A 20,600-nucleotide genomic window follows, 5' to 3' on the forward strand; every position below is an offset into this window, starting at 1 on the left:
GTAATGCCTGACAGGTTACTGCATATGCATATGGAAAGCAAATAAACACTCCCAGGCATGTGATGGCAATCAATTTACCATAAAGACAATGACACATTTTACATCCAGGTCACACGTCTGTGTTAGAACACGCAGATTAGGTGCGCACATCTCAGAAATACACAATGGGATACCTAATCTGGAGTGTTTACTTGTCAATGTCAACTTTATTTTTAGAATATCTTGAAAAGAAATAAGGAAAATCAGCAAGGTTTTCTAAAAGAAAGACTTAGCAACACAGTACAGGATCAGCTTTTGTCTGTCAGTGAGCCAGATGCAAGAAACACACAGTGATTCTGTCAGGTACAATAAAGCACTGAACACAAAACAGCAGGAAAAGTAATTTGCAAGCTTGTATACATACCTAAAACATCTGGAAAGGGAGAGCATTAATGAAGCAAAGAATGGAAAAAGCCAACACAATCAGGTTTTGTACAGAGCATACAGCATGAGGTACGTTTATAACAAGTGTAACACACACAGAAAAAGGTCTGGGTTCTTTTGACAAAGAAATGCAGCAGAAGCACAAAGCTGGTTCAGTTTTTGCAAATGGCATGTGTCCATATAAAGAATTAACTAAGCCAATTGGAGCTGATTTTCAGATGAATAAGATTTAACCACGTACTGTATATTTTTGGAGAAAAAATCTGTTCAAAATTACAGATTTCTTCTAGGCTTTTAAAGAAATTTGCCCTTTCCTTCAATTTAGTTCTAACATCTCACGTGTTAAAACATGTAACAATATTGACAAGCAAACATTTCCCTGTACATCAAAACAAGCTTAATTAGAGTGTGTCCAGTTTCAAACTGGGACAGAGAGGAATAAGACTGTACAATCCACCTAAATCTTTATGAGCCAGACACTATTTTAAAAAAGTTCTTGAGAACATCAGTTTAATACTAAATATTCAGTGGCAGCATTGGTTTCCAGTAAGTCAAATCCCAAGCCTATTTTTAACTGATTCCATTACAAAAGCAAACTGTCAGTCGATAGGTGTGTGTAGCATTATAAGCTGAGAGAGACTCCCTTATAATCCTGCAAATCCAGTTCCTTGTGTCTATTCCTATTTCTGATTATCACATTGTTGGTGTATGTCTGTCTCTTTGAAATTAATTCAGGTTTGTCTATTAAATCATCTCAAAGAATGGTGCTCACTTCACTGTTCTCTGTGCTATGTACAACAACGCAGACCTGTATTGGGTGATAAGGTAAGAGTTCTCAAAAAGAGGTATATTTATTTTTCAGAGAAAAGTATTTGGTATTAATATATCAAGAACAGAACCTTTTTACTACCTTAAGTAATTAAAGGAACACTTATTAAAAAAAAAAAAAAACCAAAATATTTTCAGAAGTCTAAGAAATAGCCTTCTCTGCTGCAGTTATAACTGGTGCTCACAAACGTGATCATAAGTGATCATCTCTGGCTTGGCTGCATGAGGTACCACTACAAAAAGTTTGATGAGTAAAAAAATAGCTTTTCATTGAGTCTGGTAGAAAGGAGGGATTTGGATTAACAAAAAGCAGTTCTGGGGAGCTATATTTGCTATATATATGTACATATATATATATATATATATATATATATATATATATATATATATATATATATATATAAAATATGTATATATAGATTTGCATAAAGGCATTTTTAAGTTGTACCAGATATAGGAATAAACCACATAGATCTCTGTCTACGTGCCAATGACTGCTCAAGGAGGAGAGAGAAGAGAGCAACTCATCTCCCCAAATCTCATAGTTATGCAGCCAGGAAGTCCTTTCAGAGCAAACCAAAAAAAACAAAAAAAAATACTGTTTTTCCTAACAAGAACAAAATTTTTTTTGTGATAAATATCAGTTTTAAATACCTAGGCTAGAACTAAGTCATTGTAGATAGTCTGGACAAAAACAAACAAACAAACAAAACCAAAAAACCCCACAGCACAAATTTAGAATTCAGTATTTGCTGAAATTCTAGGGTTTTTTTCTTTCTCCCCTCAGTGATTCAGGGAAAAGACCCTATTATTTTCATTTTATAGAAGGGAAAATGTAGGTAGAGAAAAAAAATCATTTTCCAGGACTCTGAGCAGACCTGCAGCAGATACTAGAAAAGAACTTATGTGATTTGAGTCCTGATTCAATGATGTATCTATAAGACTTGTAGTAGTAGAGAATACTATTGGCTGCAAAGCTAATGCTGATAAAATGTGAAATGCCAAAATAGCTCTCTTAAACCAAATCTTTTGTGATCGGTATTTCAAGAGAGCACATTAAAAAACATACAATATAGCAGTCCTTTAGGGCTGGTGTCTCATTCAGTATGCAACTCCATACACTGTCAACTGATAAGAAGCCATTGAATAATTTACTCTCTCTTCATTGTTAAATACGTGTTTCACATCTCATTTAGAACACATGGCTCTAATCTTTCTCTGAAAACAGAATGCATAAAATATTTATAGGCTATTTTGTGCAGCTTACTTTGGTAGTATATGCAAAAAAAAAAAAGATTTTTCCCTTTGAAACATACCAGTTAGGTGAGAAGCTGGAATTATTTGTATATTCCAAAGAGAAAACTGAATTACAAAGAATAACCACAAATTATGAATAATTCGGGGGGAATAATTTTTAGAAATGTAGTGTCTGATTCTTCAGAGTAATTACCAGTAAAAATTATATTCAGAATAGAAATTCAGTAAATCCTGATTCCTGGGGATTCTTTCTTCCAAAATGGAACATAACCTTGAAGCTTCTTTTAGAAGTCAGTACTAAGACTCAGGACATTCCTGATGTTGCTCTGTACTGTCAGTACAGAGTATCACTGCTGATCTGAGAGAAGGAAAAAATTCTTTGAGCTAGGCTGGGAATGAAAAGAATACCTTCCCAGTTAAATGTCAGCAAAGAGTAGAGCCTAAAATAAGAAAACTTCTGGGGAATGAGGGTCCACAAGGCTGATATTTTACAAGCTCTCAAGACGAGCTCCAGTTCGACATAAAGGACTGCCTGCTTTCCATCCCCCTTCTCCAGGTTTACTATGCAACATGCTGATTTTGATGGTATACACTATTATTTGACAGGTCCAAAGCTTGAATTTCTGTTCCAGCTACAACACTCAGTTTTTCTACAGAAGATGCTTGAAGTATACAAAGAATACTAGGAAAAACAGCCATCTTCATAAAGTCTGTAAATAACTAATCCAGTACTGTGCAGCATTTCTGTATCAGAGGCAGCAAAAGCCACTATTGCACTGGGGCAACTGCATTGCTTCCAGTTCCCCTTTATACATTTTTCAAGAATATTAAGGCAGAGGACTGGTGGAAAAATAGTCTGTAAATATTTGATCAACGGCTGGATCACAGCATATATAACCAAAAAGATACTAAAATGCTGCACAGCTAGCCTTCTTATTACCACCTCCTAACCTTTGTTTTGTACTGCTTATATTTGTAAAACTAATAATATTCTTTTAATAGGATATCTCGTTGACTTATAGCAAATTCATCACACAAACTGAAAAAAAAAGCCACTATATAGTGTGATATTGCCACTCACCTCTTCTACTTCAGCCAACTAAATACTCACAGCAGTGGTGTCTTGTCACCTACCAGCAGACTACAGTGATGTTTTCTGATTTGGCTCTTATTTCTGCCTTGAGGTACATTGCAGATAGGCAAGGGAACAGGCTGTAACATGCCTTGTACTTTTTTTTTTTTTGCCTTCTGCAAGGGTTTTCCACTGTCTTACAAAAGCAGTTACCTTTTCTGACTCCAGGTTATTTTATTTTATCTCAGTTTTCCTCCCAACACTGCTGCCACATCACTTCCCTCCCTGACTTCCTGTCTGATTTCTGTCCTCCCATGGTTTATCCCATGCCTAGAGCACTGACCTGGAGGTGCTGTATCAGTGGGTTTGACTATCCCAACTCCTTCTCCATAAGTCACTACCACTACCACTAACCTTTTCCATAATGGATTTTCACTACTTGCCTTCCTGCCTTAGCTGGCCAGCCATTTATTCCTTCAGGTGAACATCTTTCAAGTAAATGACTTTTTATTCCATTCTCCATGCTGCACAGCAAAGGAGGGACTGCAAATTGAAAGATGAGCATCTTTTCACCTCAGTGCTGCTTGCCTGCCCTGACTCAGTCTGCTGGGAGCAGCTTCTGCTCAGCATCATTGCTGGACCTTCCCAAAGAAAGCTGAGTCTTCAAGCAATTCAGATGCAAAACTTGGCATGTGTTAATAGCAGCTTCTAATATTTTGGTCAAGTTTTCTCATTAGTTTCATAAAATTGCCCAGAAATATGTAACTGAAATTTTGTTCAGTTCACTACCAAATTTCAAAACTCTTCTAGATTACTAGAACAATGGAAGTATTACAGCTTCTGAAAGAAAAGGGTTTGAGAATATTTTCGCATATGTAAAATAATTTTTTCCCTAACTTTATGCTGGGATGACCCAGTTGCTCTGGTCAAAGGTCTTCGAAGTAATTTTATAAATCAGTTAATTTTTAGAACAATAATATGCAACTGAAAACCTGATATGTAGCAGGAAATCTTAGTTAATAACAGGCCTGCTACAAAAACTAGAGACACATCTATCTATCTATCCACATATTTGCGCATATATATATATAAACATTGTCATCTTTTGTGGGTTCCCAAACTGAGGTACTGTCAGAACTCCCATTTTAAATACCTCCATCTAAAAAAGTACCTAGACACAAAGAAAAATGCTGATGTTCTCAAGAGTACAGTTCTACATGAGGTAAAGGTGTACAAGATTGGGCAGCATTTAAATTTTATTGATTTTTTTTCCTGTGTAGAATTTTGTGATAGGTGTTTCACAAAATGAGAAATTAATTATATGCTTTCACTGCTACATATATTTGCTGCATACATTTGTACAGTATTGCAAAGTTGCACAAGCTTTGCTGATGAGGCTGGAAACTTAATCATCATTATTCTGTTCCATGACTAGTTAACCTCCATACATATTACCAGTTTTCAGTCCTAGTCAAAATAAGTGACACTTTATCTTTTCATTAGATTATTAAACAGTCTGGTGACAAGACTGAAATTCACACAAAAGATTATTCTTGTGTGTAAAGATATTAAGTTGTTACAGTACACTGCATTTTCATATTTGAAAACACTTAAGACACACTTGGATGCTACAGACTACCTTTAAGCAAAAATTCACAGCCTCCATATAGCTGAAAGCAAAGGTTTTATGAAACAAATTTTCAAGAAAGGGAAGTAAAAAATTTTAAGGCAGAGAAGCTTATTCCAAAAAGTACTACTATATTAGGCAAATGTTAAATATTCAGTCACAGTTCAGGTGTTGGAAATTTTTTAGTAGCATAACTGATAGGAACTTATTTAATAGGATGAATGAAACTACTTTCTTGTTTCACAAAATTTACAATTTTTCAAGATGCAATGCTGTGTTCAGGGGAAACTAATCTCTGTCAAAGGCTACTAAGAGGAACCTGCAGCTCTGTAAAGGCAGAAACATGACTGGGTATTCATCATTCAGGGATGTAGCAAGTTCCCCTTTGTTTGGTATTTGATGGAGGACTTGCACAGGATTTATTATGGGATTTATATGATTTTGTCCCATATCTCAGTCAAGCCTTACACAAGTATATAGACGTAGACTCCTGGCAGGATTCATTTTAGAATCATAGAATGGTTTGTATTGGAAGGGACCTTGAAGGTCATCTAGCTCCAGCCCCCTGCCATGGACAGGGAACCTTCCCCCAGACCTCTTGGCTATTTCCAGGTGTCTCTACACAGGGAATGCATCAGTGAGAGCAGCAGAGTCCTGGATACATCTCACTCTAGAGGAAAGGCAAAGGCAGTCAGGAATTACGAGTCCAAAATAATCACCTTTTCCTCCTAACTCTAAGGACACCTTGCGATGGGAAGCTCCAGTGCAGCCACCTGTACTGTAAATGGTTACATTTAATTACAACTTCCCATCTAAGCTTATTTTTCTTTCTGGGCAATAAATGTTTAATTATTGATACAACTGGACAAGCTTCAGTACAAAAAGACTCACATAAGATGACAGATATTTTGGCTATGAATGTAGCTATACAGTTTTTTAAAAACATCTCCTTTTTTGCATCCTTCCTTTTATTGTACCAACCTTACAATTAATTAAAATTGATAAAAAAATTCATAAAATGTGTACTTCAATAATTTTTCTCAGGCTTCGTGTCAGTAGCTATCACTACTAGTAATCTTATTAAAAATCATCCATAGTATCAATAATATTCATATAATTCCAAGTATTTAACCAGGAGAACATGTCTTCAGATTTTATACGGATGGCTGCCTCTCCCCACTGAGGCCAACAGCCAAATATGAAAACTGAGCACAAGCAGAATAAACCAAAATCAACACTATAGGAAGTTTTCATGATGGTGATTTTAAAAAGATTTCTAGTGCCAGGATTTCTGAATTATGGGAACTGTGATTTTCCCACAGCAGAGAGAAGGCTATTTTTAGCTTACACGTATGCAATGAGAGTAGCATACTTCACAGGCAATTTGCAGACAGCAACATTGCAGGTACTTACCTAGGCTTGATCTGGTGTTAGACCGCTCTATGATTGCGTGCTTACTGGGATTGTTTAACACTGAGCGTTTGGCAAGCGAGATGTCTGCTGTGACTCGTGTAATTGATATACTGCAAAATAAATACAGCAAAATAGCACTGAACGTTATTTAGCTTTCAGAGATGTGGGGAGAAGTCTCGTTTAACACTAGAAGATGGCTAAGACTATAGGAAAATAAGTTCTCAGCAGCACAGTATGCTTCATCCAATGTGAAGAGAGAAAAAAACTTTATCTAACTTAATACTGCTACAATAACTACTGATAAGTCATCTTCCTACATGTGCCGGGGGAGAGGGGTGGCAGGAGGAGGTCAGGGATTGCTGCAGAAGATGGGACTTCCCTGGGGTCTCCACATCTGGTGAGGGTCTGACATTTCACCAGTACCCCCAGTATGAACAGGCTGGTTTCTCCTTTCCCCGACTTCTTGAATGACAATATACTGAATGACAACCTGGGTTACTTTAGCCATACCTGTAAGACATGTAGGGATACGCAGAATTAAATGGTAAAGGTAGGGCTTATTAGGGAAATGAGTCCAGCAACATAACTGAAGGGTTTTTTGTTTGTTTTGGTTTGGGGTTTTTGGCTTTTTTATTTTTCAGCTTACTAGCATGTATTTTTCTAACAGAGTGCAAGAGCTACCTATAAATTTCCAGAAAGATTCATGCTAGCAATGAAATGCTAGCACCTAAAAATAGGAACTGTAACTTGGAGAAGCACATACTTGAAAAGCCTAGGTTGACTATCTGGCAGGCTCAGTTTTGTGTTTATGAGAAAAGATGAGCCAAGAAAGAAGTGGTTACTTTCAGTTGTTCGCACTGCTATATAACCTTCTGCATAGTCTTCTTCCTAGAATAACAGTTACCTTGGTTTATTTTGTTTTACAGGGTCAAAATGCACCCTTAAGTTTCTTTTCAAACTCTCTAGTCTAATGAGGTTTAGAGGTCACATTTTTCCAGGGCTGAGAGTTAAATGAGACTGATGATATTCCCTTGTTTTCCCTTGTAGGATTTTACTTGCAATTTAAAAGAGGAAATAGATTTGCTAAGTGGGAGGGCTCCTCTTTAGCAAGCACAGTTGGCTCGTCTGAAATGGAATCCAATAGGCCATTTCCAATGAACGCAACATGTGTATGCACTTATCTAAAAAATGTCACAGAGCCAGAAGTTAATATCAAAAACCAGAATTATGTGTACAATACTGATTAGTAATAAAATTTTGGAAATCTAGGGGTGATCAAACTTAAGCAAAAAGCATAACCAAAGGTTGTGATTTGTGGCACAGCTTTTCACAGATAATGCCATTTGTCTTAAAATTAAATCAAACATGTATATTGGGATACATATTAGTTTTCTTTATTTGCTAATGGAAGGACAGTACAAGCTTTTACAGCTTTTTGGTTTTTTGAGTTGATTTGGATTCTTTTCTGCCAGTCTTTCTTCCTACAGGCAATAGTAAATTTTTGCCTTTTAAAATGAAATTATGGTATACTGAACAACAGCAGATTTATCAGTCTTTTTGTCTATGAAAAATACTACTTTTAATTTTAAGACTTTTTACCATTTTTCTGAGGACACTTTCATGTCTTTGAGAAACGTCACATCAGGAAGACTAAGTCTGCTTTCAAAACAAAGGGTGTTTATGTTCATATTGCAAAACAATTGCAATGAGAGCAGGGACAACAGTATGGCAGCTCAAAGCAGTAGCATGAACCTGAGAATCCCTGGTGCAAATTTGTTCAGGACCTTAAGTCCTGATGTAATGATTACAATGGCTACTGAAGTTTGTGATGCTTCAAATCTGGTACTATAGACACAAATTTTGTTTGGAGTATTTGTGGATTCACCCTGCCACCATTGGATCTACAACTGAAAATCTGACATGCTCTAAAATAAAGACATAAAGATGCAATAATTTTCTTCTGCTTGCAAAATATGTTTTGATAACTTCCAATTCTGAAGGTGTGTTATCTAGGGTTTGACAATCCTGACTAATATAAAGAGGGATTACTAAAGTGGTTAGGTATTGACATCATTATTCTGACTCAGAAAATCCACCAGCTTAAACCACAATGTGTGGTATTTTAAAGAACTGAAGCCATTAACAAAAAACCTCAAGTTCCCTCTTCAAAGTTTTGACAGCAGCAGGACACACAGAATAGTGTTATGGATCTGACCACTTCCAAACTAAATAGAACATTCCATGAAGTTACAGATTTTATTATAAGATCTTCCTGTTTTCACAATTTTTCCTCCCAATGTCAACCCACTAGAACATATTAATCTGGAGCTTGATCCAATACCAATATAATCATGTCTGGAGAATGCATCTGATGTCTCTGCTCCATGGGTCTGTGATGTTGGAATTACAGACCGTGGCACTGCTTTTAGAGACTATCATTTGACATCATGCCACTTTTATTTGACTGTACCACAGTAATGCCTGAAGGCTCAAATACAAATCCCATTGTGTTACAGCCGAGTGTGCTGCAACCACTTGGATCAGAAGCCAGCCAGTGCAGCTGGTGTGCTGCCAAGGGTGACCATATTTCAGCAAGGTAGGGCACTGCCCCACCCCCTCATCCCACTCCTTTTGAAACTTCCCACTATAGAGCCCAGAACTACTGTCAAACCAAGCTCCTATCTTGAGGGATCAAAAGTCTGATAATCCCATACAGCAGATAGTTTGAATCCCATATCACTCTTTCTGAGTTGGATGCCAAGTGAGGAAGTAGAGTTGAGGAGGAACTGTAGCTCTTGCCAGTTTGCTCAAAACCTGGGAAGTACTGATGAGATATCATTTGAAAAATATTTAAAATAATTTTTTAATCTGTAGATAAATATCTAGCAATTTGGAGTGTGAATGTCACAGTCCTCAAGAAGAAGACATCCTTTTTTCTACTCTCAACAAATATATGCCCTAGAACACTTCCCACTGCAACACAGCCTCTGCATGCTCTGTCAAGGAAACTTCCAATCCACACTTATAGTCCACTGATCAAGGAATTAGCTGTCATTCCTAATTTTGTGCAATGTTATTATTTCTGAAAAACCTGGTAATACCCAAATGGAACCTGAAGTATATTTGCATTGCAAAGTACTTACCGCCCTTCGAATCTATGTTTTAAAAAATCAAATAATGCTTTTTGCATCATATCTGTTACCTAGAAGGAAAAAACCAATAAATTAAAAATTGCATAGGAAATTCATAATACTGAATGCTAAGAATATTATAGAATAAAGCTGACAATATATCTTTTCTCCAAACAATGAGACTGGAACACAATTTATTCTTAATCTCAATTCTGAGATGAAGTAAAATAAAAATGAGTAGCTATTTAGTAGGAGTAAAAACTGTCTGATGTTTGCCTATGCTATAAATTATCAAATACAAATGAAGCACAGTATTCTGTAAAAAATTAAGCCATTTACAACAATTAGTTACCTCATATCCCTTCAGAGAAGGCCCCACTAAAACTACTGGTCGCATAGAAGGCACTACATCATAGGGAGGGATGTGCTCTGTCTGCAAAACAGAAGAAGTTTTCAGCATCACAACACATAAAGTGTTATCCACTCCAAGTATTAGGAACTCTGAATTTCCAGTGATGTCACAGGAATCTCAAATTCATTAACTTTTCCCAGGAACTGGTAGCACAAGATAAAGACATAAGAGGTTCAGGGATTTCTTTTGAAAAAACTTTTCTTTGACTTTAGGGTTTCCTACTGTTTTCATATATACTTTGGATAGTTAAAAACTCTTATTCTGGGTCATGCACTCAGATTTTCCTCTGCATATTTCCTAACTGGTAAATTAAAAAGGTTATTTCCAACAACTAATGAATTGAAATGGTTAATTCTACAGCTGTGACATCTGTTTTCAATAGAAATTTCATATAGGAAATTATGAAAGAGAAAAATAAAACAAAAGGGGATGAGAAAAGCGTAATGCATCTTTTTTTAAAAATGTTCAGATCTGCCCACTGCTTGAAAAAACATTGTGACATCACTGCAAATTCCCATGGCAGCACTCAGTCTGACGTCCACATTTGCACCCACAATTCAATTACAAATTAAATCAAAATAATGACTGATCAAGTTAGTATTTCTAGAAAATTATCATAAGCAGAGCTTGGGATAGCATTTCTTCCACTCTGGGAAGTTCTTGTCACCACCCAAGAATGGATTCTGGTAGTACCATATTTGCCAAAATACTAACTGATGTATCATGCACAATTTCTAAAAAGGTATTCTAGCATACAAAGATAAAATAGATTGTCTCCTTTTAAGGGTTGCAAATATTTTATATTGTTATCACAATACAATATAAAAGGAAATAAAATGTTAAGTTTGGTATTTTTTCTTCTTTATAAGTGGCTATTCAATATATATCACCATGAATGGGGTCTAATCAGAAAGAGGTTTTTGTTCATAAGAAAAGTTTTGGTTTATCTTTGTCTTGGGAATAAACGATTGAAATCCAAACTCAGAAAATGTGTGGGTGTTACAGAAAAAGAAATGCCAGATCTATTTTTCAAATGCTTACATAGTACAAATACATCAGTCAAGATCACAGAATACAGACATTGTTCATTGTTCCAGAACTCAATGTATCCCAAGGTGTTTCACGATAACATTAAAATAAGTATATACATTCCAAAACACAAACTCACAAAGACAGACATTTATACAGTGACAGCACACAATGCTACACAAGCAGCAGTCTAAAGCAATCTAAAACACAGAAAATATTTTTGTGAATGTCCCTCAATGCAATTTATTTTTTGTTACCTGTAGTTTCACAAGATAATTAATAACATGAGAATGAAGACCAGTGCCCAAGGCATCATAAGCATGTGAAATGAATTTATTTTTCACAGTACAGAATCTGACTCAACATGTTTCAAAGCAAACCCCTGCAATTAGGCCGGGCCTGTATCCAAAAGCAGTCCTCCACTGTTCTTGCTAACATTTTTAATAATCTGATAAGCATATTTGAGACAGATTCGAAGAAAAATTCATTACATTTGTGCAAGTGCTTTTAGCATGAGTGCCCTGATGCAACAGATCTTTGTCTTAATGTGGCTGACTTAACCAAAGGCATTCATGCTAGAAGTCAACCAGCTATTTGACAATCAGGGCAAGCACAGAAATTACCTTATTTGATGGAATATGGGGTATTTTTAAATTCTGTTCTGTTGCAATGGGCATTTTTTTCTCTGTTTTTTACAGCTTGAAATAATGAAGCTGTCAGCAGGAAATTGAGTAGAAGTTATCTAACGGAAGCATTAAAATTCATTAATTTAGCAGTAGAGAACCTAATATTTTCTAAGAGACTGGCACTGAACTATACAGCTTTCACTGCAGATTCAAGTTCAACTATGAACTCAGAATAAAAACTGGCAGGTTTGAACATATGGCTTGTACTCAGTGGTTTGACTATGTGGATTACTTTGGGATGGCCATCCAGTACATAGTGTAAATGTCAGTATTACAAACCCCACTAACACTTGTAATGATATGGAAGAAGAGGCACCACAGAGTCAAAGAAAGATGTGGGACTAACCCTCATCCAGGTCTAAGGTGGTTCATCTGGAAGCTGCAGCTTTGAAAGATGCTTATGCAGACAGCATCCAATACATGTCAGCATGTATTATCCAATTAAAAATATGATTAAGTAAGAAATTACTCATAAGTAAGAATCTGCTGTTGATTTCTACACCAGGCTTAACAGACCAAACTGAAACCAATAGTAGCGACTTCGGAAATGAGAAGGATTAAATACTATGTAAAAGAATTCAAGAAAAAAGAGACAGAAACAAAGATCTACTTATTAAACACGAGAGCATCCACAGCAGGGACAACAATGTCACTTGGCACTGCTTAAGCACTATAACAGTCGGTTTTTACCTGTAAATTTAAGTGAGTGGTTAAAACCAAATAAATGAGAGCTATGAGCACTACAGATTTTAAAACAAAAAAGTCAAAATGTGGTATTTCACTACATAGTTTGGCTGCTACCTAACATCTTGCTAACTTACTCTTGCAAAGGCCCTAGAAACCTATTGAAGCTTTTTGCAACAAGATGCCAATTGCATAATTCTGTAGTTATCTAGGTTATCTATGGAGAGACATCAGCTCTCCTGGGAACCACCAGTACCACTTTCAATAGCTGAGATACTAAATAAGTCTCACTGATGGATGGCAAGAACATTTGGCTGATAATTTATACATGACAACAGGAAAAACCTGAAGTAAACTCTCAAAACAAGCCTGAGGTTTTCCATTGGACATGTGCACTTGCAGACTTTGCATCTAGTGAATTAGAAGCTTAAGTATAGACTAAATTAAAAATAGAACAAATTTGACAATTTGTTTCCAAAGTTCAAACTGAGTATCTGATAGATTGCAATAATGATTTCAACAGACTGAGTAATAAAGAAAAAAACAATTGAGAAAGATATAGAAAGAATAAGCATGCACTAGAGAGGTGCATTACAATGCTAGAAATAATTTTCTCAAATATTTTAGAAGGCCTGCTAAGTGTGTGCTTTCATTCCATCAAAAAGGATAAGTATGTAGCGGAGTTTCATAGACACAAAGAACTTTTGCCTGTTTTCTTGTAATGAATCCACTATCAGTTCAACACATCTCTTCATCCTTAATTCTAGAATAGCTGCATTATTAATCTGGAGTTATAATGCTAATGATGCCAGTGGCAGGATAAATACAGGCTATGTCAATATAAACTTACCGATTTCTGCTTCTGCTTAGCTACAGCAGCATGGAAAAGAAACAAAGAACAACAAAGCATGCATGTTATTGGCTTGTCAAAGGACGCAGACACTTAACAGGACTAGAAATGCGACGCAGTGCAGGTGAGCAGGTGGACAGATGGGAGCTTGGAAGTTGGTGTTACCTTCTTAAAGAAGGGCATTCTTTTCTCTTTGGAGTGGGGTGATGTTACACTGTTTGCACTGGGTTTGGGGGAGCGATGGTTTGCTGGAATATCATTTTCTTCTGCATCTAAGCCAGTGGCATCTATGTCTACAGCTATATACAGACAAACAATTCAGAATTATCAGGTGACAGGGAAAGTAAAGATAGGTTAAAAAGGAAATTACAGGTAAAGAGAAATAAAACTGTCCAGAGAAATAAATGAATAAATAAATAAACAGATAAATAAATAAATAATGAAAGCTAACCATGAGAAAAAAAAACCACAATAAAACAAAAGGAAAAATTTAAAGGTGCGGTACTTTAGGATTAGAAGACAGAAGGCGATTTGTAACAGCTACTGTAACATTTACAAAATAGACGAATGGCCAAGTTTGTTCTTGTTACACCAGTGCAAATCCAAAATATTCACTTCAATGGATAAGACTTCCACCAATGTAAACAACGGAACTCGGTCAACAAAATTTGGATTATTTTATAGCAATGAACACTAATTGAAAATGGGTATTGTCAATTGAAATTTGAAAGGTCACTACTGTGTCTATAGGAAATGAAGAATTAGAAGAAAAATCACTTTTGATGACAAAAACAGCCAGATATTGGTACAATGTTATCTATGTTTATCTCAGGATGGACTACAATTGGCATTTTTAATCTTTTAAATAAAAATGCATTGTACTCATAAGATACATTTATTAGGAATAATTAAACATAGATCTACTAATAGTGAAAACTAAAAAGAATGGATAGCAGAAGAAAGGAAATTTATCCCAGCTTAGCTCAGAGATGTGGATCCCATGTAAGTGTCAGGACGCAGGCAGGGTAAAATGGAAGTGAATACAATAACTGTTGCTGTTCAATCTCTACCTCAAAAGAATATATAACAAAAAATGCTTATACCATAACCACAAATTACGTGGTTTTCAGCAAGCAATAAGAGATTCAACAGGAATCCTCACAGACTCAGTAATAAATACACTTTCAAAATGCAAAGCCGTGTTATCCTGAATGCTGAGTAAAACAGATACCTGCCAACCGCAGGTAAAACGAAACAAAACCAAACAAAACCTTTCTCGTTTACAACAATCAATCCTGATCTTAAACAGTGGTTTAAACTTGTCTCCAGAAAGCAAGCAGATACACCAAAGTGAACCATAAGCAGTCATACATCACCACCCTCGTGTGTGAAGATGTTACCCACCTCTCCACTCCCTCTGGTAGCACATAATTATCTTGCCATGTTGTGATGTCAAACTGAGCCTAACCCTAAATAGATCTGTAAGCAGAATCGTTTGTATTGAATTTATCCAAACCCTTAATTAATCATTGCAAACTATTATGAAACCATCTTAGTGACCTGATTTCATCTGATTCATGAGTGGGACATCAACTAATAAAGTGGCATGCGCTATTAAATTATGTAACAAATAAATATTTCTGTCAAGCCTATGTGTAGCTACTGATGAAACACATACTTGGGGCAGTGATTTCTTTTGTTTGCATAAAGTACATTTTCCCATTTGAATTATCCACAGATCTAATGCCTTGATGCCTGACATCCCCTGAGTTACTGTGCCTTTGAGTCTGTGCTCCCCAGGAAAAATCCAGTGAGTAGATCCACATCCTGTTTCTATAATCCTGCTCCAAAAACAGCCACCGAAATCATGTAACATTTTCTTCTACCAACACTGTTCCTTCATCCTCTTCATAAGTATAAAAAGAACATATTATCTTTTCTTGAAAACAGGCCAGCACAGATGCTGTAAATCACTCACAACAAGACATATTAAAACTCCTTTGGTACTATGTTCAACCAAAATTGTCAGTAAAGAAAAATCAGTTACCTTAAACTTTTCCTGTAAGAAAGAAATGCAGAATTTGATCAGCTAGTTACCAATATTTCCTTTTTTCATTCTCAGTCTTCACACTATGGAACATCTCCTGTGACAGTTCTTTTACTGTTAAATACCTTAAGTTCATTGGGGTCTTTTCAGTCATTTTCAGCATGATTCTTACCCAGTTTGGTGGCCAAACAGGACTGTATGGATTTTTTACTATATCAATATTGATTATTTAAATGGATATTAGCCTCGCTTTCATTTGTTTTTCACTGGTTCTTCATCTTGTTTGTGAGTTTGTTTTGGTTTGGTTTTTCAGTGGCACTATTTTACATTGAAAAAACCCATCCCTCAATCAAAGCAAAAAATGAAATTAACTTATTCAGTTAGTATTCTTCAACTTATTCAATAATCAATGTATTTGTAATTGATTGTATTTTCAAAGAGAGGAGGTGTGGGAATAATAATCGAATTGTGTTTTGAAGTCACTTGAATTCTTGTTTTAGTCACAAATTATGCCTCTTTAACCTTCCTTAAGTCGTTATAAGCAAAAAATTATTGTAGACTCAAAATCTTGCTATCACAGAATAAGTTAATGTGCACTATCCATATATATTTTTCAAATCTTCACTGTAACTGAATAAACTTTAACAGAATTCCTTAGTTCTCCTGAAAACCATATTTCTTGAAAGACAGTGTTTGAAGGAACAATTCAGTGCAATGAAAATTAGAGGACGGGTAGCAATCAGTCAGCTGGTAATCCAGGTGAGTGATATCTGTGCTCTTAACTCTAAGTTCTGTGCAACATTCTGGAAATACATGGAAATACTGATCTTCAAGTGGTTTTTTGATAGCAAATAATATCACAGCATTCAGATGCTCTAACTATAAAATTGCAAAATAGGTTGAGTTGATGGACAAAAATGCAGTTGTTGAAAAAGCTGGCCTTAACAGTAAACACACCACTTTAAAGCCATCAAAAAGTAAAAGATTAAGGTGTGTTCTACACACTTGTTATGGAAATGCATTAGTAAACTAATAAAATATTTTCAAAATAAAAGAGAAGTTAAACTGAGGTGGAATTTATATAAACAAACTGCAATTGCAATAAAGTTGGTTGCTACTAACAAATCCATGGTTTTACAAGACATTTCTAAATTGATTGAACCAAATGAAGCCACTACCAAAACATGATTTAATTTCTCTGTCTCTCTTATAAATGGCCAAGTCAATACTTTAAAATCTTCAGGCTCATTTTAAGATGCCTGCTCTGTAGACCAGCCTCCATATAAATGAATATGATTGGAAGATCCATGCTTTTGCCCTAATACACTCATTAATATTTTCTGTTTTCAGATATTTACAGTGAATATGAGAAGATAAAACATCCAGCAACACAGCAGCTGAATTCAATAGAAATTTTTTTTTGTGATCTTCTGCTGTGCTTTTTTAATGGAGCTAATGCCAGCATTCTTCCCCAGCTTGCCATGTATTTGCTTCATATCACTTGAATCCAGCCTAAAGTTAAATCTGTATGTTGATGCTCTAAGTACAAAATAGTATTTTTGAAAAATTTGTCAAAGGCAAAAAATATTCAGCATCCTAGAATTATGTGAAGCACATTCTCATGACCAGAATTGTGAAACTAAATGTTCCTGATGTTTTAAAATAATGCCTTTCTTGATGCTACTGCAGAAACCTCTCAGGAACTTCTATTTTTATTGCCACTTTTTCTCCTGTGTGAGGAAGTATTTATTGTTCAGTAGGAGTGCTCAGAACAGACCAAACCTTCCACTACCCTACTGTAATGTAGTCTCACAGATCTGTGATGTCTTTGCTACAAAACTCTGTGGTAAAAGTAAAGAGGCAATTTTATGTATTAACAGCTCTATCATTATCTGGACTTGCTGGCATTGACTCCATTACGTCAAACCACCCCAAACCAGCCTTATCTGGTAACACATCACTTGTGTTTTACCTAAGAAGAATGGGCAATAAGAAGAAGAGGTCTAAAGGTACATGGATTTTAACAGATTAGGTTCATAAATCTCTTTACAGAAGGGTTCACAACCTACTCACCAGATGATGGAGGCGTCGATTTTCTGGAACTAGGAACGATGTCACCCAAACTGGATGAAGAGTTTCCTCCTGATTTACTGGAGTAAAGTAATATATTAGTTTGAAGTTCTGTAGCTTTCTCAATATATAATCTAGTTTATTTATTATCTGCCTTCTAAATGAGGTGCTAGCTGTGAGACAAACTATTTCTGGCAGAGGTATAAAATATACATCTCCCACCAAATGTGTGTACATTTTGAGACCTGAGGAACTGCAAACATCAATCATACTTCTTGTGCTGCTGTGCAATTCATTCTGCTGCTCTGACTTCCTCAGGATCTGAATACAATTCAGTAATTAATATTACTACCCATTAACAAGAGTAATTCTTAAGCTAGTGAGCATATCTGTTTCCTTTAGCTGAGGAGTTATTGATAAATTGCTAATGAAGAAGAGACTGTGTCTACCACCTTTTCAATTAAATTAACGTATAAATTCTTTTGTTTCTCAATACAATACAGCACTTAAGAAGAAAAGTCTCTAAAACAAAATTAAAGCAGTCTAAGGTTTTTGTCAAATTCTGCTTTGTGAAAACCTATCCAAGTTTTGAAAATGAAACAACAGTTCTAGTCTTTTTTATTTCAGTTACCATAATGAGAAAAGCTCTGAAAAAAATGTAAGAAAGGTTATTTCATTCTTCAAATAATTCATGTGATAGTACCAGTTTCCACTTCCTTCATCTTGAAATATTAATAAGCATTAAGTTAATGCTTTTGTGGTGTAGGACAATGTTATCTTCAGTGAGAATTTCTGGAGAATGGAAGACTACAATTTGGAAAAGAACTGCATCACTGGGACACAACAGGCTGTCCCAGAAGTGTCACTGGAGGAATAAGGAATCCAGCATCCTTATGCTGAGGACAGCAGGCTCACGGGAAAAGCATTTCACAGACAGTGAATGCAGCTGAGCACTGCCCAATCATGGTGTCCTACTCTAGACATGCTCTACAAAGACTGCTGCCCTTCCTATGGGGATAGGAAAGCATTTCTGGCTTCCTGAATGGTTCCTAGCTCAATTCCAGGTCCATCCCACTCAAATACACTGGGAATATTTGTTTCCTTTATACTCAAAGGGAAACAATTTGATTCCACAGGTGTTGCTAGAAAACTACTTTATTAAGAATTTGAGAGTAAAGGTGACATTATTCTATCTTTTAGTGTTGTTCAGAATATCTAGAAACAGTCCTTTTTCTTATACAATGATGGCTGCAGTCAGAGATAACACATGACTTGACATGCAACTTCCATCATAAAATGTAGCGCTCTTAAAAGCTGTGATTGTAGGCAATGAATTTGACAAGACTATTTTTTCCCTGTGAGCTAAATAACAGGCACTGGCTTTGGCATACAAGTAAACTCATCTTAACATTTTCTGTAATTTCTAAAATAAGCTTAAAATGTGTTTAGAAATAGGATGATCATCAAAACAATTAAAAATGCTACAGAACTTAGATAATTCAATTTTAAGTTTAAAAAAATTACTAACATGTAGTAAATGTACTTACTGTAATGTATATTAGCAATTATTTTACAAAAAAAGGAAGAAAACAATTTCACAGATAGGCCACCACAGATTGCCAATCTAAATATCTACTTTTCTCCCAAATATCAATGATATGAATATACTTATTAATTACCAATATTTTAAATGTTATATATAATAAATAATATAATTATTTATATATTAATTTCTTCACCGATCAAAAATGTTTGCAGCTGCCACTAACAATAATTAAGCATATATATGACTGATACACAGCATCAGCTTCCAAGTTGTGTCAAAGAATGTCGCTATTATTAATGATTTCTAGTCATTACCTGGAGTAGAATTTTCCTTGTTTTGCCTTTTGTTCATGCTGCAGCCTCATGTTTTCTAGTTTGACTGGGCTTGGTATGAATCCGATTTCACAGCCTTCTTTTACCAATCGTCCTATCCACCAGTCATTATTAAATTTCTACAGATTAAAAAAAAAAGAAAAAAAGTAACATACTAAGAAATTACTGTATCTGGTATAACATTGTTATTAGTTTTAATTTGCAGCTATGCTATTTTTTGAAATTCTTTCCTGCAGTTAATGACTGTGCTATGTTATTATGGCAATGAAGAATTGTGGTAATATTCAGAAATACATTAAAATAATTATTCCTTTCAAATTATTAAAATCCACAGTCCTTAAGTGGAAACCTTCCTGCAAAGTCTTCATGTTTCTCCCTGGTTTTTATTTCTACCCATTTCACAATCTTTATTTTTTTCTTGCTTCAAAGACTCTTCTCATATATGAGAGCTGCTTTTGTTCTCCCTTAGTGGTTCTCCTTGATGGACACCAGAGACTTAGTATCCACTCTCACCTACTGCTGGAATTTTTATATAAATATTCTATTAATCTATTAATAATCTATTTTTTCTTATTCCATTTTATTCAGATCTCTATTTAAATTAAAAAATACTGCCTAAAAATTTCTCCACTTCTCACTAAAATCTTCTGAAATATGACTGTATTTGTCTGCTTATATATACCGTACTTCAGATAGGTCACGTGATCTGCATTTTAAACTTACCCTGATAGATCCACAAGGAATGGATATCTCTGGATAACTTAAAAAACCTAACAGTTACACAAGTCCACCAGATAGCCCAATTAACTGAATTTCAGCTCTGTTAAATATGAGATATTGACTACTTTAACTCAACACCTTTATTCATACACCCCCTCCCCGCCCCCCGCCATGTGTGGGAGAGGTTGGTTGATTTCCAGAGGTCTATGCAGCAGAACTATTTGCTTTTTCCATTCTAATTTATTCACCATTTTTGAAGGAGAATAGGTCACTCATGTATGGGCCCGACACACAATACTTCTGGTGTTCCGTGGAAAGAACTATCATCAAAAAGGAATTTTGGGTAATTTGGAATATTCAGGAAACTTTAAGAGAACACCTGAATGTGAAGAAAGTAGCTCTCTTGAATCTGAAGCTATTAATGTAGATATTATAGTACATATTTAATTACATAACAAGTAACTTTAACAAGT

At 35.4% G+C, this 20,600-nt stretch overlaps 1 protein-coding gene across 5 annotated transcripts in view; it reads right to left on the minus strand.

Moving 5' to 3' along the window:
* CACNB2 (calcium voltage-gated channel auxiliary subunit beta 2) overlaps positions 1-20,600 on the minus strand; it is a 246,700-nt gene that overhangs the window by 22,502 nt on the left and 203,598 nt on the right. For 3 of the 5 annotated variants that reach the window (XM_059842049.1, XM_059842054.1, XM_059842080.1), the window contains 6 exons: positions 19,390-19,526; positions 17,533-17,609; positions 13,578-13,711; positions 10,104-10,184; positions 9,764-9,822; positions 6,621-6,730 (listed from right to left, as the gene is read on the minus strand). In XM_059842049.1, coding sequence (XP_059698032.1) covers positions 6,621-6,730; positions 9,764-9,822; positions 10,104-10,184; positions 13,578-13,711; positions 17,533-17,609; positions 19,390-19,526 — 598 coding nt within the window. Of the gene's footprint in view, positions 1-6,620; positions 6,731-9,763; positions 9,823-10,103; positions 10,185-13,412; positions 13,433-13,577; positions 13,712-17,532; positions 17,610-19,389; positions 19,527-20,600 lie in introns of all 5 variants that reach the window. The other 2 variants (XM_059842063.1, XM_059842073.1) reach the window with 1 other exon arrangement.

The sequence above is a fragment of the Haemorhous mexicanus genome, chromosome 1 (assembly GCF_027477595.1).
Source record: "Haemorhous mexicanus isolate bHaeMex1 chromosome 1, bHaeMex1.pri, whole genome shotgun sequence".
NCBI lineage: Eukaryota > Metazoa > Chordata > Aves > Passeriformes > Fringillidae > Haemorhous > Haemorhous mexicanus.